Source organism: Corvus kubaryi, unplaced genomic scaffold (assembly GCF_017639235.1).
Source record: "Corvus kubaryi isolate FWS band 111438036 unplaced genomic scaffold, C.kubaryi_AGA036_p1.0 split1-131, whole genome shotgun sequence".
NCBI lineage: Eukaryota > Metazoa > Chordata > Aves > Passeriformes > Corvidae > Corvus > Corvus kubaryi.
In genome coordinates this window covers 27,024,427-27,038,641 of record NW_024582073.1, presented here as the reverse complement: position 1 = coordinate 27,038,641, position 14,215 = coordinate 27,024,427, and the positions used below count along the sequence as shown (strand labels likewise).

At 48.5% G+C, this 14,215-nt stretch overlaps 2 protein-coding genes across 2 annotated transcripts in view; one reads left to right on the top strand and one right to left on the bottom strand.

Annotated features, from left to right (window-relative positions):
* Positions 1–221, bottom strand: part of SUCLG1 (succinate-CoA ligase GDP/ADP-forming subunit alpha) — a 16,740-nt gene extending 16,519 nt beyond the window's left edge. The window contains exon 1 of the mRNA XM_042053368.1: positions 114–221. Within this exon, the coding sequence (XP_041909302.1) occupies positions 114–165 (52 nt within the window). The 5' untranslated portion in view covers positions 166–221. The remainder of the gene's footprint in view (positions 1–113) is intronic.
* Positions 222–12,603: 12,382 nt separating this feature from the next.
* On the top strand, positions 12,604–13,606 carry LOC121676575. Its single transcript, XM_042053300.1, has 2 exons — positions 12,604–12,701; positions 12,857–13,606. Exons 1-2 carry the CDS (start codon positions 12,675–12,677, stop codon positions 13,580–13,582), a joined length of 753 nt encoding a protein of 250 aa, XP_041909234.1. The 5' UTR covers positions 12,604–12,674; the 3' UTR covers positions 13,583–13,606.
* Positions 13,607–14,215: the final 609 nt, after the last annotated feature.

Genomic DNA, 14,215 nt, shown 5'->3' with positions numbered 1-14,215 from the left:
CGGCCCCGCTCCGCCGTGACCTTGCCCGGCCCCTGCCCTGCCCCGCCCGGCCGGGCCCCGGCGCTGCCCGCGGCCCCCGCGGCGGGGCCGGGAGGGCTCATCCCGGTACTCACGGCGGAGGAAGCGGCCGAGCAGGCGGGCGGCGGCGGGGCTGCAGCGAGACATCGTCCCGTCCGCAATGACGGCGGCGGCGGCCCCGAGCTCGGCCCGCCCCAGCGGCGGAAGCGGCTCCGCGGGGCCTTCTGGGTGCTGTAGGCACGGGAGCCATGAGGGTGGGGGAGAGCTCCGAGATCACCGAGCCCAAGGCACCGCCACGGGCGCGTCCAGTCCGTCCTCAGACACCTCCAGGGACGGTGACTGCGAGGAACTGTTGACTCTCTCAAAGGCAGGGAGGCCCTGCAGAGAGACCTCCACAAATGGGAGGGCTGGGCAATCACCAACCATGTGAAGTTCAACAGGGGAAAGTGCCGGATTCTGCACCTGGCATGGGGCAACCCTGGATGTACGGAGAGACTGGGGAATGAGAGGGTGGAGAGCAGGGCCATGGAAAGAGACCTGGGGGTCCAGGTCGATGGAAAGTTGGATCTGAGTCAGCAGCGCCCTGGCAGCCAGGAGGGACATCCCTGTCCTGGGGGACATCAGGAATTGCCAGCCGGGCAAGGGAGGGATTGTCCTGCTCTACTCTGGGCTGGGCGGCCTCACCTCGAGTGCTGGGGGCAGCTTTGGGCCCCACAATATAAGAAAGACATGGAACCATTAGAGAGTGCCCAAAGGAGGGCAACAAAGATGGTTGCCCAACAGAGGGGACTTAGAATTTTAAGAGTTAACTACTGACCGCGGTATTGCTAGCATTGCTAAGTTTTGCAGCTGCTTGCTGAACAATGTGTATGGCTTGCTCAACACTCATTGCGCTTGCCAGGCAAAAGGGGAGGATGTAAGGGAGTATAAGGGGAGGATGCAGGACCATTGATAAGGGGAAGTAACCGTGACCAAAAATCCTGCTTTCGGACCCTGAAACCAGCCTAAGCCAGCTATGAGGTTTGGACTTGGGCCAGGAACACAAGGAGTCTGCGCAAGAAGGCGAGGTAAAAAGTCCAACCCAAGGAAGACTACTTACTTCCTCTGAGGAAGACCTTTACTTCATGCCAGGGGCCCCGGCCCGTGACCACCAGGCAGCACTGCACAAGCGCACCGATATGTTAATGACTTTAGAGCTAATTGTAATATAAAGCAGGGACAGGCAATGGATATGTATAGGTGTGTTGTGTACTCTGATGGATATGTAGTTTATAACTGGACAAATACTAAGCCAAGCACCACTGAAGGCGCGCATGCCTTTGGAGGAAACATCCCCCATGGGCCTCAGCTGATTAAAACATACCTACTTTGCAACTTTTGAGTTTTCCACACATCAAAGGGCCTTGAGGAGAAGCCGTGTGAGGAGTGGCTGAGGGCACTTGGTCTGTTCAACCAGGAGGAGACTGAGGGGAGACCCCATTGCAGTTACAACTTCCCATGAGGGGAAGAGGAGGGGCAGACACTGATCTCTGCTCTGTGGTGACAGTGACAGGACCTGAGGGAATGGCCTGAAGTTGTGTCGGGGGGGGGGGGCCGCCCCCCTTAGGTTCGATATTAGAAGAAGGTTCTAACCCAGAGGGTGGTTGGGCACTGGAACAGGCTCCCCAGGACGGTGGTCACAGCACCAGCCTGAGAGAGCTCAGGAAGGGTTTGGACAATGCTCTCAGGCCCATGGTGTGACTCTGGGGGATGGTGCTGTGCAGGGCCAGGAGCTGGACTCGATGGTCCTTGTGGGTCTCTTCCAATTCAGCTTATTCTGTGGTTCTGTGACTCCATCACCTCACAGAATCACAGGATGGGTCAGGTTGGGAGGGACCACAGTGGGTTATCTGGTTCAACCTGTCCCATCAACTGCCTCCAGAAACATGTCCTGTAAATATAACCAGTACAAATATTTGTGTATTTATGGGCATAGATGAGGGAGGGAGGACTGTGGAAGTGGTTCGAGAAGAGACAAAGTATTGCTTCAGAACAAAAATAAACATGCAAAGTCATACTCTGATTTCTTCCTGATTAATCAATTGTGTCCCTAAAACTGAGGCTGTAATAAATGAAGCATCCAAATGTTCAGCTTCTTATGGGGTATATATGATCCCTTTAGGAGGACACACACACATTGATTTTATAAGGAACCCCTTCACTACTAGAAGATTTTTACCTGGATCCGTTTCCAAATCAATTTTTCCTTGAGGCTTTCACTAAGACTCTTGTGGGGATTACAGAATTTGAGTTAGATGCCAATGCATTGTCATTCTGAATACAGAAACATTTTGCTTTTTTAGTGTTTTTAATAGGATCATGTAAGATGAGGGTTGGGGTTGGTGGTTTGGGTTTTTTTAAACACCATTAGCAGAAACATCTCTTCAGTCCTTTGCATTCAAAAACCTTATTGTGTATAGAGTCTTTTGACTCTGTAACTAATTGATGCAAAGCATCATCACTCTATCTGTTGAAGTTTCAGGGTATGGAAACAAGCTGACAATATCTAATTGGCCAGACATGCATGGAATTGAGGAAAAATAAACCTATTTTCAATTGTTTTAACGCAGTGGTTGGGTTCCTGTCAGAGAACACTCTCTCCCACCAACATTAATTTTGCTGATTGAATCAACTGCCTAGAAAGAAACCATTCAACCCAGGGAGAAACAATGCAGCAATTAGCAACACTCAGGTAGCAGTGACAGGGGCTGCCTTACAAAGCTCAGGTCAGACCCAGTTCTAGTGGGGTAGCCAAAGGATTAAGAAAGATTTGGGGATTTAATCTAAGAACAATAATGTTCAACCATTTTAGCAAGCCCAAAGGAGGGGTCAGTCCCTAATGCATTTTTATAAGGGTCATTTTAAGAGAAATACAAATCATTGTGGTGAGCTTCCCACCAGCTAGAAATCCTTCAGGATAATCTTGTTGCCCAGAAAAACTGAATTCCCCATCCCTGGAAGTGTTTGAGACCAGATTTGATGGGGCTCTGAGTAGCCTGGTCTAGTGGGAGGTGTCCCTGTCTGTGGCAGGGGTGTAGATGCAAAAATGCTGCTAGCAAGGATTTTCTTGCTATTTTCTAAGTCTGTGAGAGACTTTTCTCTCTCACAGAAGAGGTAGCAAAGTTATGTAAACAACCAAGCCACCTGCAACCTTGAAAAGTCTTGTTTATGGTACAGTAGAAAAATATTTTGACAATGGATGTTTTAGGATTTTAGCCAATCACCCCAAGGGGTGGCTGATCCTTGTCCAATTAGACTGTGAAGAAAAAAGTCTATAAAAGAGTTTGTAAAATAATTAAATAAATCAATCTTGCTGCACAATTCCTGCCTGCTGGATCTTCTCTCCTCCTCCTCCTCCCTATGGCTGCGGGACACAGTGATATACCCTAGGGCCCAGGCCTGCAGTAATATAGGGGGTTGGAACTTGATGGTTTTTAATGTCCCTTCCAACCCCAACCATTCTGTGATTCTATGGCAGGATTCACACAATCCATATTATAAACTCAGACATATTAAAAAACTTGGGGTTGTGTTCAGCCTGGCAGCTGTACAAACTGCACGGTTGGTACAGCCACAAAATGGACTTTGTGGGCAGGTATTTAACAGCATAAAATATACCCCGGATTTCCCATTCAGAACCTGAAACAGGTTTGTCTCCTGGTGCTCCCAGAGCTAAAAGACATCCCTGTGACAAATGCAGGTTCCAATAGGGAGGGTTTAGCAGGAAGGCCATCCTTGGAGGGAAAGCCTGTATTTAGGAAATTGCTAAATCAGGGATGAATTCTTGAGCTGGTTTAGCCCTTAGTCACCTCAGTGATGACTCTGGACCTATGTTTCTGGCATCAGCTGATGTTTGATTGCTGTCTCCCAATCTTACCCTCAATAAAACAACCCAGCAGCTTGAAATCCTTGTGAATCTTGTTAGTTGTAGTGGCATCATCACCTCCTATTACTGGAACTTAAGGAATTGTAAACAAATTGGTCACTCCCCATCATCTGCCTGGAATCAAAGCAGGGACCCAAGCGTGAAGCTAAACCCTGGCCTCACCTCTATCCAGCTTCCAGCAGCTAAGGGGAGCTGACCCTTCTAAAAACAGACTAGTTTGTGGGTTTCTGTACTTTAATTTATAGGTTGTAAGTAAAAATAATCCCTGCATCTCAGCCCTGGGGAAAGTCACCAGGAGGATCTGGACTACTGCTCTCCTTTCCTTTGTAAAGAGCACAGAAAAAATCAGAGCTGAGGATTCCCTCTGGAGGGATTAGCCACGCTTGTGCTTTAACCTGCTTTATTTTTAACCTACAGCCTATGGTTTTTCAGTAACAGAGCTATGGCTGATAGCATCTGCTAAGGAATTAGTTAGAAGTGGACTTGCTGGGACTTGCGTAACTCCAGAGAGCAGATAAGAACCACTGGAGAGTTGTGGCAGGGAGGGTGTAGGTGGAGCAAGAAAAGGAGCATCCAGCTTGCTCTTTTTCTGCTCAATCCCCATTCTGCTTTCAGCAAAGAAATTCTGTATTTTGCTTCTGAAAAATCCTGCAAACTTCCTTCCTGAAAAATCCTGTGTTATTGCTATTAGTATAGTTATTTTAGGGGTTTTTTTTCAGTATTAATAATGCCAAATGAAAATAAAGAAGCGCAGGAACACTACCCCTTGTCCCCTAAGCTGTGCTGTGGTTTGGTATTTCTAAAGAGGCTGACATTTCTGCAGTGCTTCACAAACAGGAGATCAGACTTCAGCTCTGCACCAACTGTGGTCACAACATCAACATCGGAAGCGGTTTAGTTGGAAGTCCCAAGGACGGACACTGAAATGGTACCCGCAGCCTGCCAGTCCCAAAATGATCCTTTCAGGTCCCTCATAGCTTGGATTTCTCCTGGAAGGAAGATGCTGCTGAAGACCTGTGGTCATCTTCACCTACATAGTGTGGGCTTTTCCTTTGCTGTGGGATTTGAAGCAAGTCTGTCACATATCAGGGGCTTATCGGAGCTTACTCATTTTGTTCAGTAAATTTTGCCAGAAATGCTTCAGCAGCTCCAGGTCTTAGAGAAAAGCTTGACATTTGATGGGTTTTTGTAGCAGTTCACTGGGCTGCAGCCATACACCTCCCACTGCCTTTCTCCCTCCTGGAGGCAGGGCAGCCAAGCACAGTGATCTGGTTTATTAAAAACACAGGTGTCAGACCTGGGGCTGCCCCACAGTCCTGGGAAAGCTCATGTCCTGCAGACCTGCTCTTCCAGATCATCAGGTTGCACTGCTGGTCATGAGGAGTGGAGCAGACCTGAAGATGGGAGGGTTCACAAAGGGGAAACAGCAGACTGGGACAAATTCTGCCCTCAGAGACCATGTATGGGGTTTTTCTGGTGTTGGAGCAGAATACAGGATCCTGCTGAGTCTCTGCCATCCCGGAAAAAGCAGGAGCAAAATGGGATGCAAGTTCCTTGAAATGCATATGCCAGAAAAGCCTCTGGTCCTGGCTCGCCCCCTGCTGTAAGGAATTGAGTTGGGCTGTTAATTCTTTCACAGCGTCATGGAATGGTTTGGGTTGAAGGGACCTTAAAGACCAACCCTAATTCTTTGCCTTGAAAGAGGCTCCACTGAATGCCAATGAATCCCTGTGTGATAAATAAACTCAAGTCTCCTTCCCTGGAGGCCAGGTTGGTTTTTAAGGTTTCAGGATTGTGGGGTACATCTCAGCAGGAGTTAAGCTGAAAGCTGATAAAACCCTGATGTCTAAGGGCCAGAACTGCAGCAGTGGAAATAGGCACCTTCCTTTTGACCTCAGCTTCCCTGAAATGCTTTGGTTCATGAGATTGTGCATAATTAGGCGTGGAGCAATGATATTTTTTTAATCCTCTGGGGTTTAAGAAAGCCGTAATTCTGAAAATCAGCATCAGGAAACAAGAGAGAGGTAAGGAATGGGAGCACCCAAAAGCCACACGAAGAGGAAGGTCTCAACCTGGCTAAATCTAGCACAGCCTACAACAGATCAGGTCTGGTCTGGTGTCCCCAGAAGTCACAAACACATGGAACAAGCACCTTCACCTTCATGGAGAGCAGCAAATCCAGATACTTCCCTTTTGTTCTGCTCCCCCGTCCTTGTCATCAGCTACTTCATGGGAAGGTTGGTCAGGCCACTGCAGGACCACTGGGCAGGGCTGGGCTCTGTGGTCCTGGAGCAGGAAATGGTGGCTTTTTAGCCTCAGTTGACAAACTTCTCCCTCTAGCAGTCTCCTGGGGCTATTCCCTTAGTTCCAGTGATGTTCGCCCGCCTCCCCTGGGGACACACGCACAAAAGCACAAAGCAAAGCTCTGTTGCAGCTCTTGCTTAATTCTGCATCATAGAGCCACAGAATGCTTTGGGTTGGAACATTTAAAGGTCCTCTAGCCTAACTTCCCTGTCATGAGCAGGGACAACCTAGACCAGGTTTCTCAGAGCCCGGTCCTGTAGGAATATATGTCAAAGCCTTAAGAAATGCTGAGTTGACAAGTTACAGCTTTTTACTCCCTTTTATTGGATGCCATCAGCTAATTTTCAGTGGTCAGACAGGCCATCTGCAGTCTGGAAATCCCAGAGGTGGCCACAGCAGCTTCACAAACACATCTGTTGGAATTATTTGCACTAAAATTTTTTTCAGGCACTGTGGGATTGATGAAGAGTAGAAGTTCTCTGGAGTCCACCATTTCCCTGGAGGCTTAACAACCCCAGAATAAAATATGAATATAGGTTTATGCCATGGCAGGATTTGTCTTTCACCTAAAGAAAAAAAGAATTTTGCTTAAATTTGTTGTTAACCCGAAGCCAGCTTTGTCCTTGCAAAAGTAACTGACAACAATAAAAGTACCCAGAGTCTTTCTAAAGTGTTTTATTTGAGGTTTTTCATTTTGCAGAAATCTTGCTGACGCAGCAATGTCAGTGTGCAAAGTTCTGCAGGACCAAGTTAATGTTCTACTGAAATCCTTTGCTTCAGGACTAGTTCTTGAATGTCTACAAAATGCATACAAATGTCTAAACTAAATCCACGGGGGCTAATCCTCATTTCACATCCTTGCAGGTAAAGTTGGAGCAGCAGCAGTGAAGGCACTGCAACGGCAGCACTCAAGACCTTGTCAGCTCTGTGAGATCCCTCTGGCTATTTATCCTTAAAAGCACACAGTCAGCTTTGACTAAGTATACTTATTCCTACATTTTTAGTACTATTTAGTATGTATTTTTCATTGGCCAGAGAAGCTGTGGCTGCCCCATCCCTGGAATTGTTCAAGTACAAGGCTCTGACCAGCCTGGTCTAGTGGAAGGTGTCGCTGCCCATGGCAGGGGTTAGAACAGGATGGTCCCTAAGGTCCCTTCCAACCCAAACCATTCCACGATTCCGTGATTTTTCCGTGCACTGTAACAGCCACAAACACCACTAGATGTCACAACTGCTTCACTGTTTGACTGCTCGTTCCTCAACGGCCTTGGCTGAAGAAGGGCTTTTGCAGGTTTAACTGAGGAGCAAAATACAAAGACAATTAAGCAAAACCAAGATATTGTCCTCAGGAAGTGCAGGGTGCTTTAGGACACACCTTTCTTGGGGAAAAAAAGTCATGTGTTTCTCAAATCCCCTGGGTTTGGGCACAACAAAACCTCTGCACTTTGCTCAATATGAAGGAAATTCATGTGCAGGACCATCCTGACCCTTTGAAACTACAGCAAAAAACTGTGGAGAAGAAGTTTGATGTGGGACACAAACAACCGTGCTGAAGGCAGGAAAGCAAAGTGACTACAGGATATTATTTTTGCTTTTATTCTGATAATTTGGTGCTGGAAGTGACTTTCTTGCACTTTCCCTAGTTATAGCATATGGAATTTGTGTTAACACTGTGGTTACTGATGCTTGGTGGTCCCGGAACACACAAGCACCCACCCACCTCCTCCTGCTGAAACAGTGAAGAAATAGCAATAACATCAACTGAACTTAATTAGGCCAAACTCGAGGTGTTTTCTGTTGAAGGAGCTAATTTTAGATGCCAAACTGCCACAGGGGCTGGCTGTATCTCTGCCCTATTTTAGCAGCTCGTGGCAGAGAGGCAAATGATTGGAAGGTGCTTCAGTTGCTTCAGCCCATGTGAAGGTCAGGGAAGAATACTCTTCCTCTGTTCCCAAGGCAATCCGATTTCTGTCTCCGCTGGTGCCATCCACAGGAACCTGCTCCTCCTCAGGACTTGGCACTGAGGTCACCACAAAAGAGAAATACACCATTTTCGGAGGGAGGTTCAAACTAATTATCTCCCATGGGCTTTTAGAGAGTTTCTCTCCCTGCCCTAAACACACTGTAGTCAGTGCACCAGCCTGTGCTGTCATTGTGTGAAAATAATAGCAAAGCTGAAGATCATTCATTCATTTATTCACTCTTTCATGACCAGTAATTGCTCCTGTGGATTCCTTTTTCACTCCAGTGACAAAAATTATTGCAAACAAAACCAAAACTGAATTCCTGTGAAATTGCTGTTACAGCATTCCCTGAAGATGAAAAAATATAAAATAAAAAAAAAAAGCCAACTAAAACAAATAAAAATGTACAAAGAAAAAGAAAGCAAAAGTGATTGTCAGAACAACAGCACCTTACAAAAAGCAGTGAACATCTTGGTGGGGATGTTCTCACTGTGCTGAATTGTGAAACAACTTCTTTGTGAGGGGAAGAGAAAGGGCAGACACTGATCTCTGCTCTGTGCCCCGGAACAGGACCCAAGGGAATGGCTTGAGGTTGTGTCAGGGAAGGTTTGGGTTGGATAATAGAAAAAAGGTCCTCCCCCAGAGGGTGGCTGAGCACTGAAAAGGCTCCCCAGGGCAGTGGTCACAGCACCAGCCTGAGAGAGCTCAAGGGGTGTTTGGACAATGCTCTCATGCACAGGGTGTGACTCTGGGGGATGGTGCTGTGCAGGGCCAGGAGTTGGACTCGATGGTCCTTGTGAGTCCCTTCCAACTCAGGATAGTCTGTGATTCTGTGAAGAACATGGTTTAACTTCATCCCTAAAATGGACACAAAATGGGAAAGTCCAGGAACTTCAGCTAAATTAATTCATATCCCAACTGTCCTTTTCTAAAAGTTGAGTGCATTTAATGGGAAAACAAATTTAAAATCCCACAGAAAATAAATGGCACTTTTACCTTGAGTGAGCTTTGAATCAGACCTGCAGTGGGTACCAGAGGAAACCCACTGGAGGTGCTTCCACCTCTCTGGGAGATGTCCCATCGTAGGGCATTGGAAGCAGAGGCAGGAGCCTGCTTTTCCTGAGCAAGGGGCATTTTTCGGCTCAGTGGGGCTTCTGCTTGGTTACACCACTTCAGTGGGTACCAGAGAGAAGTGTTAGCTGTCTGTTCTCACACTCCACTGAAACACCCAGGCACACTTACCCTCAAACTGAAATATTTGCAGTGTTTAAATTCACTGGGATTATTCACAGGTTTAGAATGAGACAAGCCCAGGTCCTGAAGGAAGCCACAGCGAAGCAGCACACATCATACACCTGTGTGTGACAAAATGTGATTTTGATTGGATTTACTTGTGCAGGACAAGAAATATTTGAAAGGTGAATTTTTAAATGGCTGATTCTGGCTGTGCTTCCTGCACATTGGGGTGGGCTGCAGAGGAGGGGGTGGACCCCAGAGGAGGGGGTGGACCATGGCTTAGGACACCATGGATCATGGGGGAGTAGGTGACCCACATCTCTCCACTGTGAACAGGAACCCAGAGTGGAACAAAGGTGTCTGAACTGCCTCAGGCTTGGGCAGAGGGTTCCCACCCTGTCTACATTCACCTAATTTGCATGACTTGCCCATCACAAGATTATTTATTACAGTGGCTTTAGTCAAATTCCTCTTCCGCACTTTAAAGCAATGCTTTGTCTGTCTGACTTCAGATGCAGCCTAAAACCAACTGAGGCCAATGAGTCTGCTCAAGCTGACAGGCTTTGCTAAATGAGCATCTCTGTTGGACTCAGTGGTGCTTTCTTTCGAGATAATACCAAATCACAGCTCACCCAAGCCTGGTACCAACTCCCTTCATGACTGGAGGGAAGGGAAACCTGGCCCATAATTTGCCTGGGAAGAAAAGAGGGAAGGAAAGGGGGAAGGGAAATATTTTTCCCCCTCCTATCCTAACTACGTAGCCCAGCTTTCTCTAAAGGAATCTAACAAATCCTAGATGAAAGCATTAATAATTGTAGCTATAGATACAGCCCCTCCTCTGCCCCATGTCAGCCTGGGAAGCGCCCTGTGAGACCCAGGGAGGCTTCCTCCCTTTAGTGAACTTCCCAAGCTGTGCCAATTGGACCAGCCCATCCTCAGGGCTTGGAGCTGTATCAGAGATGCCCCAGGTGAGCATCCTCAAGACACCAAAGGTTCCTTGTGTGTTTTGCCTTGACTGCTTGGACTGGCCTTCCCAGGCATTGCATATGTTTGTCCGGAGAGTCCTTGCCTGTTTCCAGAAAAACAGGATGGTTTCAAACCATCTGTTCATCAGCAGGGGTGACAACTACTATTGCCAGGTGAAAACTGAGAGCCCTCATCTCTTTTGTCTTCTTGGAACAGTATTGCAAAACAAACAGCGCCATGGCTGGTCAGGTTTTGTGATGACCCAGAAATTCTCTGTAGCAACCTGGCTGCTGGCACCTGAGTGTGTTAAATCAGAGCTTTGTGGGTGATGAAGACAAGGACAGGGCTGATACTGGATGTAGGGGGTGATTGGCTGTCTGGCAAGCAGCCCCATCCCCAGCACAGCCACTTTCACTGTCCCTCTGATGGGACAAACACAAACAACACAAATTTGAGTGTGTTGGCTTCGTCTCACTCTTCAAAAATCACCTGTTGTGTTTCTGCAGTGACCTGGCTGGTTCCCAGAAAGCATCTCCCGCTCCCACACAGGTTCCATGGAATTTTTCAGCACATGAATCTCCATATCCTCCCGCGCTCACACCTCGGCATAGAACAACCCAGTGAATGTGTCACGTCAGGGATCTTTCTGTGAAACACCTTGATTTTTAAAACTGCATTTCACTCAAACTTTTGAAACAGCTTTCCTCTCCATCTGTGAATCCATCTGCAGTTGACAGTGATTTCTGGTTCATCAGCTCCACCCACCTCACGGGAGCTGTTCCTGCTTGGTGTGGAGGTGAGGAACCCTCACCGTGGGTTGGCACCCTCTGATCAGTGGAAGCCTTTTACTAGATCACGTTTTCCTAGCAAGTAAGCAACAGCTTGAGCCAACATGAGGTACTCTGTGTACTGGAGTAGATCTGAAAAAATCTCTCTGCATCCTCCATTGAATATTCTGAATTCAGGAAAATTTTGTGGCCATCCTTTCCACTTCTACACATCCCTCCTAGAATTGCATTTTCTGCTTAAGCAGTGCAACACTTCATGCTAAGTGTTTTTATAGTTCTCTGGTGTTGAGACTTGTAGGCAGGAGGGGATGTGGGTTGCCTTTTTCTGGGGTAGGCACTCCCAGGAGGTGAGGGGTCTTGCCTAAAATAGATGGGGTGAATCCATTTGGCTGTTTCCATAGGGCTCCAGGCTTGTCCAAGCTCATGTAGCTTTTGAGTGGGAAGTTACATGAGACAAATCCTACTACTGATGTGGGAAAACTAGGAATAAGTTGTTCCTGGTCCTGCTCTATCCAACTGTTTGATCAGCAAGATGGGTGCAGAGATGGATCGATAGACAAATAAACAAATTATAGCAGACAGTATTTGACCGTGCTTGGCCAGCCATCTGGCTAAGTAGCAATATTGATCCTATAAATAATGATATCCCTGAAATACCCCACTTACTCCTCAAGCAGTAAATACAGGCCTTAGGGCACAAATTTCTCACTGAACTTTTCTTGGGGAAGGCAGTCATCCACCACAGAGTAACAGCAGCATGTGGATTCTCTCTCTCACATTGGTTTTATCATACCTATTTCTCTTAAATGAGTCAAATGAAGACTAGAAAGGCATCAGGATTCTTTTAGTAAATAGTCAGTTTGGAATTCTGAGTATTATTTAATCCAGAAATGTTTGAGTTTTCTAAGCATTCATTGACCAAACAAAGCTTAGTTTTCCCTTTATAACCAAGATGTTCCCTACCTGGATGATTGAAATAAGCTACAAGAGCTCATATTAAGCACTTAGTGACTGCACCAGTTTTAGGCAGCCGAGTGTAGGAGCTGAGTTAAAACACAGAACACCTGTAGAAATGATCCCCCCCATGTGAGATGCCCCCATCAAGGCTGGGAAAGAAATAAAGGCCCAAGGCCAAGTCATTCCTGATCCAGAGGGATCCAGAAGTCCAGAGCGAGGGTCTCTGTGGGGCTGTGGGCACCAGGGCTGTGTGGGAGGGGTGGGATGGACCAGCCAGGGGCTGTCCTGTGCTGGGCACAGCCAGTCCCAGGTGGGTCCATGGTTGTTGGGAGTGCTGGGGTGTCCCTTTGTGACAGAGGCACATTCCCGGGCTCCTTGTGACACAGGGGCTGCGCTGTGCCCAGAGGCCACTGTGACCTCTGGGGGGGTTTTTGGGGCACGGAGGCCTGGGGTGCCACTGCCCAAGAGCACCTCTCTCAGGAGGCAGCAGCTACCTGAGAACCTCTGCAGGAGAGCATGACAGAGACACCCAAGGGGGAGAAGGTGAATCCCAAATCCTTGCCCACCCAGGGGCTGATGAGCCTGAGGAGGCAAAGGATGAGGGATGTGGCAAGAAAGAGAGGCTGGTGATGGGACAAGGCTGGGCTTAACCTATGCCAAGACAGCCCCCTCCACCCCATGCCTCCTCTGTCCCACAGATGGACCTCAAGCAGCTGCAGGAGGATGACAGGCCGTCACAGAACGAGAAGCCCTGCCCAGATGCTTCTCCTGAGGCGCAAGAGGCAAAGGCAGAAGCATCTGGCGAGCAGGTGCCCTCAGCAGGGGCAGAGAGCCACATCCCAGCCCTGCAGAGCCCCTGCTCTCCCCCAGGCCCCTCACCCCCCCAGGAGGCAGCCCAGACCCTCAGCGGGCAGCAGTCAGTGCTGGCAGCACCAGAGTCCAGGGAGGGGGCCCAGGCCAACGAGGAGGAAAAGAGGAAGGTCTGCAGTCCCCATCACCTGGGCCAAGGGCAAAACTCCATGGAACAAGAGCTTTCCCAAGGTGAAGTCAACAGACTCCAGAAGCTGTCCCAAGGGGAAAACAACAGCGACAAAGCATCGTTGCACGAAAACTGGGGACGCATCACCATCCGAACTATCTGGGTCAACCCCCAGTACCCAGAGCTCCTTCAGGACCCTCTCCAGGAGGAGGTAAAGGCAGCAAGTCCTTCTGCCTCGGATGAGCAGGTGCCAGCAGCAGGGGCACAGAGCCCTGCCCGGGACAGCCCCTGCTGCTCTCCCTGTTCCTCACAGGCCCAGCTGGCAGCCCAGACCCTCAGTGACGCGCAGGGTGCCCACAGGCAGCCCTCCAGCCCCAGGCGGGCTCTGTGGGCTCTGTGCACCCTGCTCTGGTGCTCCTGCATGGAGGTGCAGCTGGATGATTAGCACCCGCTGCCAGACTCTAATTCAGATCAGCTCAGTTGTTGTCAATATATATTTTTATACTTGCAAAGAGCTCTGGAGAATCGTCATTGTCCCTCGTTACTGCCCAGAGACTCAAAGCAACCAACAGCTTTCCTGTGGGAGGACATGCCAATAAAAGATGCTGATTTTCCAGCCGTGCTCAGTGGTCCACCTCGGGAGCCAGACGGGTGCCAGCAGCACCAGAGATTTGAAAATCAATGTTTTCATGCCCTTGTGGTCAAGACAGCCACCAATCACCACCTTACCCACAAGAGCCTCTCTGGGAACAAGCAGCAGAACACAGAGAGCGCCTGTCCACATCAGCTCCCTGAGGCCCTCTGCCAAGAAGTTGTCATCCAGGTGTCTTGGGAACCTCCTGGACCTGTCTTTTCCAGCTGTGGGGTGTTCCCAATTAACATCTGGCCAGTGGAATTGTCCCACAAGGATAAGGGAGGTTGGGTCAAGGGTGTCCTGAGGGTCCTTAAAGAATAACTCCTATGTGCCATGTCCTGGCTGGGTCCCACGATGCCAATGAACAATGTCCTCTGACTGGTGTCCAGAATTCTGAGCATTTGAAGTGAAGAAATGTCACTTTCAGATAAAGAAAAGGAGCCT

Bases quoted from the DNA above. Each gene is read 5' to 3' on its own strand.
- LOC121676575 (XM_042053300.1), top strand. From the start codon at position 12,675: ATGACAGAGACACCCAAGGGGGAGAAG. The intron at 12,702-12,856 runs GTGAATCCCAAA...TCTGTCCCACAG, and splicing joins AGACACCCAAGGGGGAGAAG to ATGGACCTCAAGCAGCTGCA.